This window comes from Sinocyclocheilus grahami, unplaced genomic scaffold (genome assembly GCF_001515645.1).
Source record: "Sinocyclocheilus grahami isolate Dianchi unplaced genomic scaffold, SAMN03320097.WGS_v1.1 scaffold280.1, whole genome shotgun sequence".
In the NCBI taxonomy this organism is placed as follows: Eukaryota; Metazoa; Chordata; class Actinopteri; order Cypriniformes; family Cyprinidae; genus Sinocyclocheilus; species Sinocyclocheilus grahami.
Genome location: NW_015505459.1, coordinates 1756181 through 1776347, shown reverse-complemented (window position 1 = coordinate 1776347; position 20167 = coordinate 1756181). Strand labels below are relative to the sequence as shown.

The following is a 20167-nucleotide window of genomic DNA, read 5'->3' as shown; positions in this document are numbered from 1 at the left end:
GTTAGAGCCGTTTAAAACCACCAGTTGTGTCTCCAAACACTCTCAGGCAGATTACAGTGAATGTTTGCTCTGTAAACGGCATCAGCGCTGTAACTGCATCTCACTGGCGCCCCTCATCTCTGCGTGTTCATTGTGTAGCCTGTGAGCTCAGATTGTCTGAATAAGCCGTGAGCAGAGCGTTTCCAGGCAAACCCTGAATGCCAGTCGGAGGGTTGTCATGGCAACAGAGTCGGGCCAACTGCACTCTGGAATGCCTGGAAACCCTGCACACTTCGGCTGTGCAGAACATCTTATCTGCTAACCAATGTCATATTCAGCTGTGCATTGAAATCAAACTCTCTCGTGTCCACGCTCCCTGAAAAATGACACGTGCAACAGGAAAGATAAATAACAAATGAGATCTCTGTAATATCTCAACTGATTCCCTGACAGCAAAGAGATTAATTAGTGAGCAAAAGGAGACTTTGCTTTGAGAAAAAGAACCCAGTGAGTTGAAATGTCTCCTCTAGAGATTTCTAGATCTAAGTGTCTTGCACTGTACTCAGATTTGCCAAGATAATAAAGTCTGTGGCGGGGGAAACAAAAGTGAGAATTTAAAATGATTTCTTCTTTCTTGTCTATTTTATTTGTCTATTTAATTGAAACCCCTGAGAACAGTTATGCAAAAGAAAATTTTGTAAGACCGACTACATTTGCTTCCTTTAGTTTGATCGTAAAGATTTAATGTGTAACTTGTCACTTAGTAGTTTGTAATTATTTATGGAAAATCATTTCTGAGTGTGAATTGTTTTAAATCATACACCATTTTTTCAGTGTAGTTAGATTTAAAAAAAAAAAAAAAAAAAAAGAGAGAAATATTCTAATGTGTAACTTGTCACTTAGTAGTTAGTAATTATTTATGGAAAATCATTTCTGAGTGGGAATTGTTTTAAATCATACACCATTTTTTCAGTGTAGTTAGCTTTAAAAAAAAAAAAAAAAAGAGAGAAATATTCTAATAAAGATCTTTATTCAGTTTTAAATAGGCCAACAAACCGTAAAAATACATACAGGTCAATAAAATGACAAATCAGCTCCTTATGTGCATCTCAGCCTGATACGGTTGTAAATTGTCCTCAAAACAATACGGAAAGATGGATAGCTTGCAGGTGTGAAAAAAAGTACTTTTTGTTGTTGGTAGGTTTTTTCTTTTTCCAGATTGGCTGATCCTGAGGGTCAGTCGGTATGAGATCAAATTCAAATCAGAGACGGACACCAGTGCTCACCAGCCTCCAGGCTGCGGAAAATGAAAGTTTCGATCATGATATCACAACGTAGGGCGTGCTGTCAGTTCATGGAGCCATAATGCAAAAGAAACGGCGCAAAAAAAAAAAAATCGTTCAATAGTCCAGAAGTCACCCTACATCCCAAATAAAACAACAAATGCTTCAGTGATGGAAAAAAAAACACAACAGATTAAATAAGATTCACTTAGGATAACACAGGAATATCAGCATTGCTTAAAAAATATTAAAATAAACTCAGCTTAACAGAAAAGACATCATCCACTCGCCAACCTACCTGATTAAGCCTGATTGATTTTCTGATAAGCTCCTATATCTCGGAACAAAGTAATACATAATTCCAATAATTTAAAGTGACACTATAAGTTAAATGATGCTGATTTTTAAGCACATCTTAGAATGTGGGCCTCAGCATTTTTTTTGCAATGTTTACATTTTTACATTGCAAAGTGATTTTAATATCAACTTATCATCCTTCAATTTTTTTTGGCTTAGGGTTTCTTAAAGAGATAGTTCACCCAAAAATTCAAATTCTGTCATTTACCTCATTTGTTTAGTTATGAAGAAAGCTGGTAACCGAACAGTTTTGGTGACAACTGACTTCCATTTCTCAAAACAACTTATGCTTCAAAGAAGAAAGTCAGTCATACGGGTTTGGAACGACATGAGTGAATAAATGACAGAATTGTCATTTTTTGGGTGAACTATCCCTTTAACGTAATTATTCAAATGAAGGAGGAATAAAAACCAAAAACTCAAAGCTTGCCCCCAAACTCATGTTTTATTGCTGAGCTGCTCAGATGTGCTTGAAGGCCAAAAAAGTGAGCATGGGTGATCAAAGTGATCTCTAAAAAAAAAAATCAAAAGATCAGTGACATAATCAGCATTATTCAGCACAAAGCCTCATTCAAAGAATCACTCCCTAATTCAGTCACACTCCGTTTTTTTTTTCCTTTTTGAAGTAACTGTCACAGAGCTATCTGAAAGCACAAAGCAAAGAAATGATAAAACAGCAGATTTGAGAAAAGCCTGAAGGCCAGCACAATTATGACACAGAGGGAAATCAACATAAATGCTAAAAAAAAAAAAAAAGTAATCTCTCGTTTCCATCTGAGTGAGTGTAAATGCAGGGCGCATGCCTTAACGTTTCCACTTTCGGGGTGATGCTGATGAAGACGAGAATGAAGATGGGAATGGGAACGTCGTCATGACTCCTCGTTTCCGGAGTCATCCTCGTCATAGCAACAGTCCTCGCCATCCTCGTCCTCCAAGTCCTCATCATCATAGTAATCGTCGTATAACCAAACAAAGTAATCTCTCGTTTCAGTCCATTAAGGAAACAAAAATGGCCATCTGAGTGAGTGTAAATGCAGGGCGCATGCCTTAACGTTTCCACTTTCGGGGTGATGCTGATGAAGACGAGAATGAAGATGGGAATGGGAACGTCGTCATGACTCCTCGTTTCCGGAGTCATCCTCGTCATAGCAACAGTCCTCGCCATCCTCGTCCTCCAAGTCCTCATCATCATAGTAATCGTCGTATAACAGGTCGGACCCCTCGTCCAGTACAGGGGCGCGCGTGCGGACGCAATACTCCGCCAGGGTGGTGGGAACTTTCACTCCGTCCCGCTCTGCCTCGGCTTTAGTGGCCAGAACCTGTTTTCTGTAAGACACACAAACACATGCAATGGATTTAAAGGAATATTTGGCTTCACTTTTGTGCTTTCAAATCTTCAGGCTAGGAATTAATTGTAAGTACATTAATGTAAACATGTTTTCCATACGCTTTTACTGATATTACAGTTTGTGGTAATCAACAGCATTCACCAGATTTTGCCCAAAGACATTATCTTTGCTCAAAGTGCAGTTTTATACGGCTGAAATATTAACCATATAGCTTTCATAAGACTCATTTGTCTTAGGCATTGTTGCCCTGAGGTTTTAACAAGCCAAGGTTCAGGAATAAACAACAGATGTCCCGAAGGAGGGAAAGGATGGAATCTGATGCAAGTCAAATTTTCCAACTCAGACGGTTGAAAACATGAATTGCAACATGCAATAGATAAACTGCTAAGAGGAGATTTAACAGTCACTAGTGTTTCAGTGACTCATGCAACCACAGGAGGGCACCGATTATCTAGAAAATAAATCGAAATCTTTATAGAATGGTTTTCCATTAGCTAAAGTGTTGCTTCTCACCAGGCCTTCTGATAGAGCCATTAAAATGTAACCAGCATTAAACCAATAAACATTTAGCACAGTTGAACTCTTAAAAGAGTCACATTCTGTAGTTTTGCACAATCGTTTATGTTACCTAATGATTTCTGCATATTCCCGGTCTTTTCCTTTACTGTCTCTCCATTTGCGGTACATGACGGAGGCGTCCACGTTGGCTGGAGAAAACGTGTTGGGTTCGTTCAGTAGAGAGATGACACTTAACAGTATAGTTCTGAAACACACAAACAGATACTCCATGTTATAGTGCCATTACCTCAAAGCTCATCAGCCGCAAAGCTGCTTTGTGTTGCATTTTGGTAAAGATTTTAGGAGATTTTACACAAGAGGATAAGTCTTCATCTATTGCTTACAGCTACACCGGCGTGCTCCCATTTGCAGTAGGGGTGTACACTACAGTATTTTCAGTGGCCAATTTGACAAGAAAACAATGGTGTTCACCAGGAAAGTAACTTATTTTGAAGTACTCATTGCATAATTATTCTTATAGTCATTGATTGTCATGTGAGCAAAGTGTTTTGAGCTTAGCAAATAAATTATGAAATCCAAAATATATTTTCAACAATTTAGAATAAAAACATCTATAATGACATTAATAATAATTATTATTTTTCTATAATAACTGTTTACTTGTGTTATGACATACAATTAATTCATATATTCATGTGATGTAATTATTCTAGTTGTAAATGTCAAAAAATAAAATAACGTTCTACACATAAAAAGTTATCCTAAAAAAATTGATACATTCTCACAATTGTTTATTTTTATAAACTTGATAAATATCAAAATATTAAAAATGTGATTTTTCTTAAACAAAACATGATTTGGATAAAACAGCTATTGTTAAAAAGTACATACAAATAGTTTACTGCAAAATGTAAACTTGTTAAAAAATATAAAACAATGAACACATACTGCTTTTAAATAAACACAAAACAAACATTTAATATCATATTTACTATTTACTTACAGATACCAATATAAAAACATGAAAAATTGTATGTGAAAATTATACAAAAAGAGCAATATATTTCTATAATACATTGTGGTGGTTGAAACAACAAATCAAGTTCTTTGAAGAACAAAGAACAACTGGCAGATGTATTAGTTTGCATTTACACTTCAAAACTTAATGCACAGATCTATTCTGACATATAGTGCCAGATTTTTTAAACATTTGTTTTACACTCAAAATAATAAAGTATTAGAACCTACTAGGCATGGGCCGGTATGAGATTCTGACGGTATGATAACATACGTTTCATGGTAAGGTTTCATGGTATTGCGATTACAGTTCTTTTAAATGTCTGGGTAAAAAACAACAACTTTTTCCCCACTGAACACAATATATTCTATTTTTAAGAAAAATATAGAACATTTTGTAACAGTAAACATGTCAACCTAAATAATTAAAATAAATAATTGAATTCTTCTTAATTAAATTAAGTGCAGTCACTTAAGTGAACCTAAACCTGCAGCTCAACAATAATCAGAACATAAATTATTTTCTGTAAAAAAAAAAAAAAAGGTACGAGGATGTATGCATATGAAGAGCGAGCGCGAGTCTCTCTCTCACACACACACACACACACACACACACACACACACACACACACACACACACACACACACACACACACACACACACACACACACACACACACACACACACACACACACACACACACACACACACACACACACACACACGGTCTCTCTCCGAACAATGGCAAAGACACCTGAGAGCCAGCAGTTTGTTTCTTTTTTTAAATGTCGTGATTTTGAACAGATGTAAACCATGGCAGGAGGCTTAAAGTATAGACGTGATACCAGCTAAATTTAACTAGGCTATTGTACTAAATCGCAGAAATGTAGGACTTTAGTCTGCTATTCCCCGCTCTGTGAAGTAACGTGAGGGGAGGGAGGAAACTACTTAATTAGCCATGTTATCTGCCTCGGTAGCAAGCCAAATAGTATTTATTTCCTCACAGAAACAAACGGCGGGTGGGTCTCTGTCTTGAAGAGGGAGAAATGAAGATGACACAGATATATAGTTTATGTACGACCTGGAAGTATTTATTTAGCAATCGGCGCTAAAACGTCATCTGTACGGAACATGGTTACCTGAAAAATTCCCATATGGCAGACTGGAAAAAGTTCCAGGGATTCATCTCCTTCGGATAGCACCAACCGGAAGGGGAGGGGTCGTGTGACCCGTTACGCTCTTCGCTGCACACAGCTGAGGGAGTCCTGCACTTTCCTTCTTTGACGACACGTAAAAAAACTGTGCATATGGCAGGAATGGTATAACGGAAAATTTTAATGGTTTTGAAACCGTGACTTTTCCAAACTGCGGTATACCTTGAAACCGGGTGTCGTCCCATGCCTAGAATCTACACAGTAGGTTTTGACAGTATAAACAGACAACATTCAGTCTGGGGTCAAAATATGCCTCTCTCTCTCTCTCTCTCTCTGTGTACAGCGACAGGTGCTTTTCAACAACACAAAAGATTAACATGAGCTTCCTGGAAGACACTAGCTCTTCCACTGAAGCACAAAGCCCAGTGAAACACGGTACCAGACTAACTAGAACACAGATCAGACTCGGGGTAGGAAACACACAAATACCCAAATCTCCTCTGAGATGCTTTCCATAAAGGCAGGCAACAGGAAACTCATGAACACAAAACCAGCCTGGTCACTCTTCCTATAATTCTGTTATCAGGAAAACTGCTAAAGAGCTACTGCCTGTGTATCCCTGAGGGGACATTCATTTGAAAACAAACAATTTCTCTGTGGAAAGTGGTCAGAACAAGCTGCAAAGTGGACTAGACTATATGCTGATAATCAAAAAGGTCTGGCTGTTAGAGGTTACTTCTTACCTGACGTTCTGTGTGGGGTTCCACCTCTCTGAGGGAAGCTCTCCGCTTTGTGGATCATCTACTGGAGGATGCAGAATGGAGATGCACACGTCCCCGTTCTGTGAAAGCACAAAGAGATTCATCAATCACAGGATCGTAATGCTTTCATGAGGCAAAACAAGCATCTGAGTGAACCCCTCGCCTCCACACCACTGCCGTGAGTACTCGAGTCAGAGCGAGACGTGTGAAAGAGAGATGAGAAAAAAAACAGCCTGTCAAAACTGAAGGACAGTCTCTGCAGAACGACAAAAAACTTGCCCGGACTCTGAAATGGGCTTGTGCATGCAATGCATATATATCACATTTGAGCAAACATACTGGTGCATTGGGTAGGTGGTATGACTACAAACTTAAATTGGATCTCAATATAGTTGTACTTCCTGTAAATTCAACCCCAATTTTTCATATAAATACATTAATCATATTTTTTAATAATAATCCAATAATTAAAAGCACAAATTAAATTGGTGAACTGAAACCAAAAAACAAGATTATTCATAAATCGATACATCAGGTATCAATAATATAGCCTAAATATTAGATGAAAAACAAAACGAAAACGGCCTTGGCAATCATCTGAAATAAAATAACTGATATACTAAAGTCACTAAAACTTATTAAAATAAATTTAAATAGTTCAATATTTAAAAAAAAAAAACTGTAAATATTAAAATAAAGGTTAATTCAAAACATTAATAAGTCCTATAATAGTATATTTATATTTTATGTCTAAAAAAAGCTTTGTATGTTACACATTAATGAGCTATGTTTAAAGACTAAAGAAAAAATAAGCACATCTGTGAATTAGGGCTGGACGATATGGCCAAAATTTATATCACAATATATTTCTTAATTTCGGTCGATACGATATAATTCCGATATCGATATGAACACTATTAAAAAAGCCTCATAAAAACGGCCAAGAATGGCCACAACAAATGTCTGTACCTACAAACTTATGAAAAATTAATTTGCCAACTCTATGAAACCTACTCCTATAAAACTACATAATATTTTAGGAAAAAAATGGCGCAAATAAATAAATGTCCACCTTTTATTGGTATTTAGCCTTCATACAAACAAGAAATGTGAAATCACTGTCAAATAAATCTCAGACTCTCAGTAAGATTTTTTATATTTTTTAAAGAATTCCCTTCTGCTCACCAAGCCTGCGTTTATTTGATTCAAAATACAGCAAAAACAGTACAATTTTGAAATATTTTTACTATTTAAAATTGCTTTCTATTTCGCGATACAAATTGATATTGAATTATTGTCCAGCCCTATGTGAATGCACATCAGTTCAATTCAATATCAATGTGGCAAGATGTTACACTGCATGGCAACCATAAACAACATCGTTACACCACATTTATACAGGAACACATGCTGGTGAAGCGTCTAAACAAATAAATAAAAATAATGCACACTGTAAATCAACAAAGCTGACTACACTCCAGTACACCACACACATTATCCATGATATACATTTTCAAAAACTATTGAACCTTAAGAGAGGAAGGCCAATTGTAATTTTTGACATTTTAACTACAAATCCACCTGCAATTTTTCGCTAAAGAAACCGAATATAAAAATATGATACCAAATACAATGCTACTGATCACAATATTAATTAAAATACAATTGAACATCAGCGTATTTTAGGGCTGCCACTAACGACTATTTTTATTTCGATTAATCTCTATCGACTAATTTATCGATTAATCTAAACGATTAATTTCCCACAAAAATCAACAATTTTACTTAAGAATATTTTATTAAACCAAATGAAATCCAAATTTCTATGAAATCCTCTTTTTAAAGCAAAAGTAAAGTGCAACATAGAGTGCAAGAAGCAAGTGTCCATCTCATAGTTCAAATCACTGAAATCAAAGTTCAGTATTATAGTGTAAGAATGACAACATATCCACGTGTTCTAGTCTACTAATAATACAATTATAATCAAAAAACACTTTTTAAAGGAGTATTTACCAGAAATGTTATTTACCAGAATTTATTTAGGAGAAAAATGTAAATGTGCAGTATTTCTGAAAAAAATTAAATAATTTTTTTAATAAAATCAATTAATTGGAGATGCTTTTGATTATTAAAATTTCATGGAACCATTCAAATGGAATCCAGAAAATAATGGAAAACAGAATTTGGTAAAGATAAAACTGTAAAACTCAATTAATTAAACAAGCTTTTTGATTAATTCAATTTTATTTAACCATTAAAACAGAGTATAGAAAAATGAAAATGGGAAAAAATGAATTTGGAAATAAAATAGGGCCCTATAATTATAATAAATTGTTTTGTGGTAATAAAAATAGATGTAAGTGAACAATAGCCTTTACAATTACTTAAAATACATATATAATAGCAAGGAGGCAATACTAATTAGTTCAAATAAAGTATCAAAAGCAAGAAATCATATAATTTTATTGAACAAAACTGTTAAAATGCATAATGTTTTATAAACAATAGAGCTAATGTACATTATACATTACACCAAAGGCCTGCAGAGAGCGCCAACAGCCGGATGATTATTTTTACGCATTGCTGTGCGATCTAATACTTTACCAAGCACCATTTAATTCAAATGTCCACTTAATCTTTAATATTTGGCCATTTCTTTAGCACAGAAATGCTATAGCCACTGTAATTAAAAGAATATGTGGACATCAAAACGTGTAAACGTTTAAAAACGTGTAAAAGGGTTTGAGCTTTTATTTTGAAACCGCGATGTATTCTCCTGTGTTTGCGTATACTTATAAATGATTTACCTTACAAATCTGATGAAATGGCACACGTTGCGTTCCCAGATGAACGTTATAATAAACCCAAACTCACAACAACATGCAGAGATTGAGTATGAGACGCTCCACACATGTAAATGATAACAGTTCCTGTGGAGCTACTGTGAACGGAGCCGCTGTGTGACGCATGTACTTAACCTACACGCATGTAAATAATTAAAGCGCATATAGACAGCCCTAGTATATTTATATTTTTATTAAATAATATAAATAATGTTATTAAGTCTAAAGTCTAAATAATGTTATTAAGAATATACCTAAATGAGTAATACTAGTATTTTATAAATGTTTTTAAATTACTTAAATTTCAGTCTGTTCTTCACACACACATCAGCATATAGTGCATGATTTATAAAAACTATTTTATGATGGGTTTAATCCTTTTTGGACAACAGACAGTGCACCCAGAAGTCACTACATGTTCACTGAATGGAAAAACGCAGAAGGGTAAGCAAATAATGACAGATCTGTGCAGTGGCTTTTGCCATTGTTATGCTTCTCATTTCAAACCCGCACAACAAGACCTAATGTGATTTTTAGGTCACAAACAGGTCTGAACTGCAGGTGAACCACACCTGTCTGTGCCTGGTGGTGAGACTTACAGTTCTTCCTCAGTTTTAGGAGTTCAAATAATGTGCTTGGTTCACTTTCCCATTTGACACAGTGCAGCTATTTATACTCAGCCATATCAAGAGTTCATACAATGTGTTGATTTTCATATCTGTTCAGTGTCACTGGCCAACATACAAAGGTTTGTGTTTGCCAGGTGCATTAACACAGGGCTTAACTGAGAAGGAAATAAGGAAGTCCAGAACAACAGACAAGCCACGTGCTACAGTACACAGCATGTGAGCGGAAACAATCCTCTTACCTCATAGATGTTGGGGTGCCACATCTTGGTGAGGAATCTGAACGTGGGTGGGGAATAGGGGTAATCGATCGGGAACTTGATGCGAGCCTGCAAAACAAGACGAAAACAGTGGTCAGGACCATCAAAACCCACTTCAACCCATGCATGCTTGTTTATTAAGTATTATGGCTAAATTGATTATGCTTTCAGCTGCCAATAAGGCTGCTTTCACACTTGTTTCTTTGTTTGGTCTGAACTAAAGTTCGATTTCAACCCCCTCACCCGCTGGTCTCTTTTCACATTCACATTGTACTTGTGTTTGTCTGCAACAGATGCATCACAAGAGATGTGAAAAATGCAAGCTGCTTTCCAAAGGCAATTTATTTAGAGACAAGCAACAATGAAAAATGCATAACATCAAAATGGGGGTTTTAAAACTTTGTGAGACCTCCAAATATACTGTGACAAAAATTTAAAAACTTGTCTGAAACATATTTAGTTTCTATAAATGTTGTATTTTTTCTAACTACCATTATAATTTAATTTATGCATTTAGCAGACGCTTTTATCCAAAGCGACTTACAGTGCATTCAGGTTATACATTTTTTACCAGTATGGTAAACTACCATTATAGTACAGTTTCATAGGTATAAATCTAAATAAAATTGATTTTGCAACAGCTGAGAACGCATCTGGGCACATACGCTACAGAGAGAGAAAGAGAAACCCTGTGATGTGATGTCACCCCTGCAACTCGTTCAAACAACACACAGGGCAAGCCGAAATGTTCTGAAGTGTGGTTACATTTCTAGGGCCATATGGTTTCTGCGAAAACGTGGACTGGATCGCGGAGCCCATTCATAAAAACATAATTTACTCTATAGCACGGAATTCGTCAATTTTTGGACGAATAAATCAAAAGTAGGTCTGCCACTTAATTCGAATAGCGATATGAACTAGTGTCTGTGAATATTAAAACGCAAAAAGACGGTTTAAATATGAATCCTGCATGTTCCGCTTGCCTCTGTATGTATGAATGGCGGAAACGCAGTTTTGTTTACTACACAAATACTGAAGCACGCGTGACGCTCGCTGTGATTTTCGGCCTCTGCGTCTCACTATATGACGGCATGAACACAAAAACGTAATCTCCAGAGCTGCTGTGAGAGTCACTTCGCGAGAATTTTACCATTTCATTTGAGAAAACTAGCATCATCATACTGTATACACAAAGAAACTTCATGGCAACCTGAGAGTAAAAGTACGGTTTAACATGTAACAAATATATTACTCTTGTATTACTTTTGTACAGTATAATGTGCATCTTTAAATATTCACATTTTCTATCAAATTTAAGTAAAACAATTAAATTATAAAAATAAATATTACAACCAGATTAATCACTTAATTGTAGAAAAAAAATATTATTATTATTAAATTATGCCTATTAAAAAATGTTTTAAAAGGAATATTCACACAATTTCTCTTCCATGTATTAATTTCAACAGTAAACCTCAGTTTGTTTGCCAAAAAAATAAAAGGGTTTAATTTTCATTTGATTTAAAATAAATGTTTCATGCCTTCATTTGATTTTCAGAAATATGAAAACAAGAATGTCGGGGGGGGGTTTGTAATTACACAGAGTAACGTACCGACAAAAGTTACCGGCACCAAAATTCAGGTACCGATACCGGTACCATACTGTTTAAAATGTGAACGGTACCCAACCCTAGTTTTTTCGGTAAGTTTTTTTTATATTATTATATTTCTATGACATTTTACACACCCTTTTTCTCTAACATTTCCCAAAGAGCACCCAATTTCTTAAAGCAAACTGTACTGGAAGTGTGAAAATGTCATAAGACTGTATTACTCTCAACTACATTTAACATTTCACCTTGTTAAAAACCATTCTGCAGACTCCATTCTTCCACCCTCCCAAAAAACATTCTGGTGCTGCTTGACAATCTAGCCATACGCTAAGTTCAAAACAATCAACATCACAGTGGCGTCGGCCGGTACGGCGCAGAGAGATTTCTTATATACAGCAGCTTTGGAGGATTCTGTCTCAGGGTGAGCGCAGGACAGCTGCTCTTAATAGGATTGGAGACGCATCACATTGCAGGAGAACAGTGCAGATGGACAGGAGAGAAAATCTGAGAGAAAACACACAAATGGACTTCGAGCTGGAGAACCAGGAAGTGGGACGAATCATTTTTTGGCACAAAATCAACTAGGTTAAACAGCCGTTACGCGAGAGATATGCCCTCCATCTCAATTCAATACAGACCTAATTATTTTCAAGTCTCGTGGTAAAACTGCCCTTGAAATATTTTAGGCAGCTACTTGGAAGTGGACATACTGACACATGCATTCAACTATACTCATTTAAATTACTATATTAACCAGGATTAGTTACTCAGCCTATAATGTTCTTCCAAAACCTGAATGTTCACACTGTTCTGACCCACATAAAAAGTAAATGGGGATCGATGCTGTTGAGCCCCACAAATCTTTATTCACTGAAATTGCTTGTTTCCAGCATAGCACTCAAATGCCATTTGCTTATATTCAAATACAGTAAATAAAAAAATCGTGTGAAGCCAGGTTTGAGATCAGATGTCAAATGGAATTATTATATTCTTTAGAGACAATGAGATTTGAGAACTACAGCAGAGGAACAGATTGTCAAAAACAACTTCAGTTTTGTTTCATTCCTCTCAAAAAGCCATTGTTTGGTTTCTGAAGACCTGACATATGGAACATACAATAAAGTTCGAGTTTGGTAAGATTTTTTTTTAAATGTTTTTGAAAGAAGTCTCTTCTCCTCCAAGGCTGCATTTTTTGATAAAACAAAAATACAGTAATATTGTGAAATATTATTACAATTTAAAATAACCGTTTTATACTTAATTTATTCCTGTGATGGAAAAAAAAGCTATATTTTCATCAACATTCCTCCAACTTTCAGTGTCAAATAAATTTCAGATTCCCTTCAGAAACTATTCTGATTTGATAATCAACATTTTGGTATTTTATTTGGTATTAACATTTCTTATCGTTATCATCTATGTCAAAACCATTATTCTTTTTTTTTTTTTTTTATTCCTTTATGAATACAAAGTTCAAAAGAATATCATTTATTTGAAATGGTAATCTTTTAACATAGCCTAAATGTCATTACTGTCACTTTTGACCAATTAAATGCATTCCTGCTAAATATCAGCATTCATTTCTTTAAGAAAAAAAATCATATTGATCAAATTTTTGAACAGTCGTCCGATGGATTTCTTCTATTGTGGTTCTGGTAATTCATCAGCACTTCTCCTTTTGTGTTCCAAGGAAGAACGACAGTCATAAAGGTTACAAACACATGAGGGTAGGTAAATGACATAATATTCATATCTGGGTGAATTGACCTTTCAAAGGAAACACTCAACTATTCCTCATAAGTTAGGCATGACTGGTTTCAGGTTTTCGGCTGACTACGAGATCTTAAAAATGTGCCAGCAGAATACTCAAAGAGAGCTTTAACATTGTTGTTCCTGTGAACAGACAAAGTGTGCGAATAATTTCCCCTTTCAAACAAAGAAGCAAGTCTCTGTCATGCAGATACACTCTCCACTGATTTATCCTCAAGCAGGGAGCAGTTACGAGTACCATGCCTTCGGGCTTCGCCAGGCTCGAGAGTTCAGATCTGACATTAATCAGGTTTCAACACGAGCTCACATCCTGATTCCTGACACACCAGTGAACAGTGACGCCACTGTATCTGTGTGTGAGTGCTCTCGCTGTAAACAAAGGCAAGAAAAGTAATTTACCTACTTCAAATCACTACACGACAGTCCAAAACCTTCCTTTACGATCTAGAGAGGAACTAAGACGAAGATGAATGATTCAATAAAGTGTCTGACATTATTAAGGTCATTAATTATAAACCATTTGGGACTGGTGTGAAGGAACAGCTTTATCTGCACTGGTGGAATGGGGTGAGACCTCCTTACAATCATCCTTTGTCGTCATTATTCTATTTTTATAATTATCATAACAGGTCAAACTTGATATTAACAACTAATGCCAAATAAATGGCCCTTAAAAAATTGATGGAAGGTCATGAGTATGATATTTTCAAAAGTGAAAACAGTTTTGACAGATGCCTGCATTCAGAAGAATTGGAAATCATCACAAACTCTAAATGATTAATTATTATTATACGTCAATAATGAGTAAAAATATAATCACTCAAATTAGTAATGAGCTTACCGTAAGATTAAAGTGTATTAATGAGTATATGATGAGAATATGATGAGATTAAATATGATCACATTTAATTGTAATATTAATAATATTCTTTGTACAAAGTCATGTAAATCATCTCAACCTCCATCCATCAGAATCACAATGAGTCAATGAAGAACAAAGAAACCAAACAAATGAGCTCCATTATCCTCAACAAAGACCCCAAAATCTCATCAAACCGACATCTGATGGAAAACACAATCATAATCAGACCTTAAATCAATCAAAAACCTTAATTATATCCAAATACGTCTAAAGAAAACAGACACTGAGGCACATAAAGGAATGCAGCTATCTGGAGCTGGTTCCAGTTCTAAATATAGACCATAGCCATCTGTTCCTAAAAATAACACATATTTACCCCTTACAAATCAACCTCAGTCCTTACTTTGAAATAGCCCCCTTCATAGTGAGTGTTTGGGGGTCCAAAAATCGCCACTTCCCAGTTGTAGAGATCAGCTTCATCCACTAAAGTGATCTTGAAACCCTCCACTGGTTCCTAATTCTTTGTGAGTTTTGCTGCTTGGCGAAACTTGTTTTTCTAGGTTAAGAAGTTTTTTTATTTTCGGTTCACACAAGAAAATGTAGTTATGACTTCAGGCAAGCTTTTACAGAAAAAGCACTTTCCCATTTTTTAAATATTCAGTCAGCTTCTGTGTGCATAGATAGCTGTTTTCTGAATGAACGTGCGATTAATTTAAACTGTGAGATCTGATCTGTGATTTAGTTTTGTGATTATATGGGCAGCTCTCCTGACATCAGCCTTGCTGTAGTGACAGACCTGAATGCGGCTTTAATTTCTGTGCCCTGTTAAAATGTCTCTAAAGGTTAACCGCACGGTCTTGCAATGACCAAATCAACATTTCCCTTTAATCTAAATGCCAACCCTCATTAACATTAAATGACATTCTCACTTGGCTGGATTGCTGCTTTGGCTTATGTGAATGATGTTGAAATATGATAATTAAACCCATTCAATCTTTCACAGGATCTCTAAATTCCAGCAGAAGAAAATGAACGGCTTATCCATCAGCGAGTTGTGCGGCCTGTTCTGTTGCCCGCCCTGTCCGAGCCGGATTGCAGCGAAGCTGGCCTTCCTGCCCCCGGAGCCCACCTACTCTTTTCTGCCAGACCTGGAGTCCACCTCACCTGTGACCTCTAACCTTGGAGCCCCAGGTTTGCGCTCCCGATTGGCTGGAGGTGCTGGTGAAGGAGGAGGTTTTGGTGACAGAAGTGGAGAAGGCCGATGGAAGCTGCACCTCTCTGAGCGAGCGGAGTTCCAGTACTCCCAGAGGGAGCTGGATGGAACCGAGGTCTTCCTCACTCACTCCAGCCGTGGCAACAGAGTGGGATGCATGTACATCCGCTGTGCCCCATCCGCAAGGTGAGGAAGGATCAGCTTAAGATGTTAATGTAAAAGCCTTTATATATATATATATATATATATATATATATATAATACAGTAAGGTAGTTTTAATGCATGATTTATGCCTTCTAATGCACTGTATGATCTCATGAAAAATTGTAACCACAGTTATAATACATTATAACACATGGCTAACAAAGCTTCACATTTTATAATGCATATAATACATGCGTGTATATATTGTCGCGGGGTGAATGAGAGCACAGACTCGGTACTGGTCGAAAGAGCCCCGGAGGGTGATTTATTTGCCCACACACACTGATCACACGTGCCCTTGATGACTGGTGCTCGGTGCCCGTATCAGAGTGGTGCTCGTGGGGTGAAGTGCCGTGGTGCAGATCCCTCTCCCTGGGTGCCTTCAGAGTCTGTGAAATAAGGAGAACAATCGTTAATGCTGCCTGGAGCTCTGGGGTGCTCTCCCGCTGGCGTCGCTTCTCCTGGCTTCTAAGGCCAGCGGGAACGAGCTCCAGGTGCGCCACTCATCGTGCACAGGTGTTGTGCGTCGGTGATCAGTGGGGCAGCTGCGTTTCCAGGGCGACGCTAATCTGGACTCGGGATACTCGCCACAATATGAATAACAAGTTTCATGGGTAGTGTAGTTTTTCCACCAGTAATATGATTATTAATTACATACAATTACACAAGTTGATATATACCTTTATAATGCATTATACATACAAACCCAATTCCAAAAAAGTTGGGACACTGTACAAATATCTTTCAGATGATGTATAAATCTCAATATTGAAAAATTGACACTTAAGACTGGTTTTGTGGTCCAGGGTCACATATGATTAAGTAAGTTGATATATGATTAAATCCGATTAAAAGTTGAAAAAATGCGGGCTGATAGCTTCAATAAAAGCATATACCATTATTAATAACCTCGTAGCTTACAGTAGGTCTGTATTTAAAGGTTTGTAAGTTGTTCAAAATCAATTCCCCTAATGAGAAAATGAATGTTGTTTTTACTTTTACTACAATTTTAGAAGAAAAACCTACAGACTTAAAAAGTACAGAATTTATGCTTGTACAAAATACGTACTGATTAATTTATGGACATAACTTTAGTGTTAAGTTCTGTAGATGTCAGAATTATATTGTTGTATCTCTTCCTCTTAATCAAGAAATTATATTATTTTGCAAAGTTCGGACAGTTAGTTCTTACAATCAGTTTTAAAGCCAGTCCTCTAAATCTGTCCCTGTTTTTGTGCTCTACAGGTACACTGTGCTCTTTTCTCATGGTAACGCTGTGGATCTCGGTCAGATGAGCAGCTTCTACATCGGTCTGGGCACTCGTATCAACTGCAACATCTTCTCTTATGATTATTCTGGTTATGGGGTCAGTACAGGGAAACCCTCGGAGAAAAATCTGTATGCAGACATTGATGCTGCGTGGCATGCTTTGCGCTCAAGGTATGTCAGAGACTAGAAAGCATTCAGATGTACTGGTGCAGTATTACAATTTATTATTTCATGTGTGGAATCACTTCTGTGTTGTCTCAGGTATTGCATCAGCCCTGAGAATATAATCCTTTATGGGCAGAGCATTGGTACCGTGCCCACCGTGGACCTGGCGTCCCGTTATGAGTGTGCTGCCGTGGTGCTTCACTCACCCCTCACCTCAGGGATGAGGGTGGCATTCCCTGACACCAAGAAGACGTACTGCTTTGACGCCTTCCCAAAGTCAGTGAGCACTGAAAACCTTCTTCTTTGCATGACAAAGATGTTCTTAACACTGTGGTTTAGAATAGTAGAATATATTAAAATAGGTCATGCACTAACATGGAACTCAACTGAGGTGCAGTCATAGGTGTGCTTATATAATTTATTTAAGTCTTCAAACATGGCTCATCCATTCAGAATTAAGAGCTGTAAGTTTCAATAAAGAGGGAAAAATATCATTCCCTTTCCCTCTGAAATTTAGAAATGGTAAAAAAATCAACTATAGTATGAAATATTTGGGCTTTATTAGCACTGCTTGCAAGATATCATCAAGTCAGAATGCTTTTGAATGGTAGTCAATAGAGAAACTAGCTGTTTGACTGCAGAATAGTACAGTTATGGTACTACTATTTTTACACTGGTCTGGTAAAAAAATATTTTATAACCTCTTTACTAACTAAAGGGGTAGTTCAAAAAAAGAAAAAGAAAATCTGTAATTTATTCACGCACATGTTGTTCTGTTTATGTATGACTTGTGTTTCCGTGGAATAAACTACAATTTAAGATTCAATAAGACTTTTAGAAATTAATACTTGTATTCCGAAATTGATTAGAATTGACATTTATATTATAAAATATATCAAATATTTCTTGAAAAATATTTGTCTCAGTTTTCACAAAAATATTAAGCAACGCAACGGTTTTCAATCATTGATAATAATAATAAATGTTTCTTGAGCATAATATCAGCATATTAGAATGATTTGTGAAGGATCATGTGATATTGAAGACTGGAATAATGATAGCTTTGCATCACAGGAAAGGTAATTAAAAATGTGAACATGTATTCAAGCAGATAAGTCTAATTTAAAATTGTAATTAAAATGTATTTACTTAATTTTTGATCAAATAAAAGACTTCTTTCAAAAGCATTAAAGGCTTACTGACACCAACATTTTCAAACCTGCTGGTCTGTTCCTAACCCAAAGCTACTGTGTGATTTCAGAATATAGTGCTTAGACTGATAGAAACTATTTTCATGGTTATTTTGTGACCTTGCTGAAGGCTAAAAGCACCAATTCCCTGTGAGTACAATTGCCCGGAAAAAAAAAAAGACCAGTGAGTTCTTCCAAATGTCCTTTTTACGGTTCACAAAAGAATAGAAGCCATATAGATTTTGAATGACATTATGGAGAGTAAAGAGTGGCAGAATTTTGTGGACTGTTTCTTTAATAACTCTTTGTTGTGTCTTATCCTCTCTCAGCATTGAGAAGGTGTCTAAAATCACATCTCCGGTGCTGATCATCCACGGGACGGAGGATGAAGTGATTGATTTCTCTCATGGTCTGGCCCTGTTTGAGCGCTGCCCGAAGGCTGTGGAGCCGTTGTGGGTGGAAGGAGCCGGGCACAACGACATAGAGCTCTACAGCCAGTACCTGGAACGCCTGCGCCGATTCATCAGCCAGGAAGTGGCTGCACAGTAAATGCACCCTTCATTACGCTCATGTCAACAAATCGTCGACGTATATGGAAAGCAAACAAACAGAATCTGGTTCTGGAGGGTTTGTTCTTCTGTAAACTTTCGACTTTTACATTTCTATCAGCCTGGAGCTGAGTTTTCTACTGAGAAGACCCCTCGACTTCACACCCAAAAGATCTGAATGTGTGAGCGTCCGCGTCGATTTCAGGACCTCAGTTCGTCTGAGGCACTCGCAGTTGATTTGGCTTGTTATTTATGTGACCAGGACAAATGAAATGCCATTTGAACAGGACTGATATCTTAAATCTTTATGAAGCTCTTGTGGGTGTTTATGTACTTTCTCTTTTTTTAGTTCTCGTTGGTAAGCATAAGACCAGTCTGTTTTAAAATACAGCATCATCACCTTTTCAGACAAGAACTCTCTGCTGGACAGATGTGTGTGTGTGTGTGTGTGTGTGTATTCAATATTTTTTAGACCATCTGCTGTGTGTATGAATGTGGTTTTTATTGAAACCTTTTTTCTTATGAACTGATCTTCATCAGGCATCTCGAGATACACTACCAGTCAAAAGTTTGGACACACTGAGTTTGATTTTCATGATCTTAAAAAAACTTTTGATCTAAAGCCTTCTGCTTAAATGCTTGAAGGGTTAGTTCACCCAAAAATGAAAATTCTGTCATTAATTACTCACCCTCGTGTTGTTCGAAATCTTCGGAACACAATTTAAGATATTTTGGATGAAATCTGAGGGCTCTCTGACCCTACCATAGACAGCAAGGTAACTACCACGTTCAAGGCCCAGAAAAGTACCAAGATGATCGACAAAGTAGTCCGTGTGACATCAGTGGTTCAACTGTAAAGTTACAAAGCTACGAGAATACTTTTTTTTTTGGCTGACCCAGATCCGGTGTGATGACGTCAGCGCCGGCGCTGCCACACGCTCGCGTCATGGTACTGTCGTGAACGCACGTCCACAAGTGACGCAGTAGAGACGAAAATGTGGAATAAAGTCGTTATTTTTGTTTTCTTTGCGCAAAAAAGTATTCTCGTAGCTTCGTAACTTTACAGTTGAACCACTGATGTCACACGGACTACTTTGTCGATCATCTTGGTACTTTTCTGGACCTTGAATGTGGTAGTTACCTTGCTGTCTATGGGAGGGTCAGAGAGCCCTCAGATTTCATC

At 36.8% G+C, this 20167-nt stretch overlaps 1 protein-coding gene and 1 pseudogene across 1 annotated transcript; one reads left to right on the top strand and one right to left on the bottom strand.

Annotated features, from left to right (window-relative positions):
- Window positions 1–2591: 2591 nt before the first annotated feature.
- Window positions 2592–15301, bottom strand: LOC107600259 (ubiquitin-conjugating enzyme E2 R2-like; annotated as a pseudogene).
- Window positions 15302–15402: 101 nt separating this feature from the next.
- LOC107600230 (protein ABHD17A-like) lies at window positions 15403–19669 on the top strand. Its single transcript, XM_016292073.1, has 4 exons — window positions 15403–15793; window positions 17058–17252; window positions 17343–17522; window positions 18766–19669. The coding sequence occupies exons 1-4, from the start codon at window positions 15423–15425 to the stop codon at window positions 18983–18985; spliced, it is 966 nt and encodes a 321-aa protein (XP_016147559.1). The 5' UTR covers window positions 15403–15422; the 3' UTR covers window positions 18986–19669.
- Window positions 19670–20167: the final 498 nt, after the last annotated feature.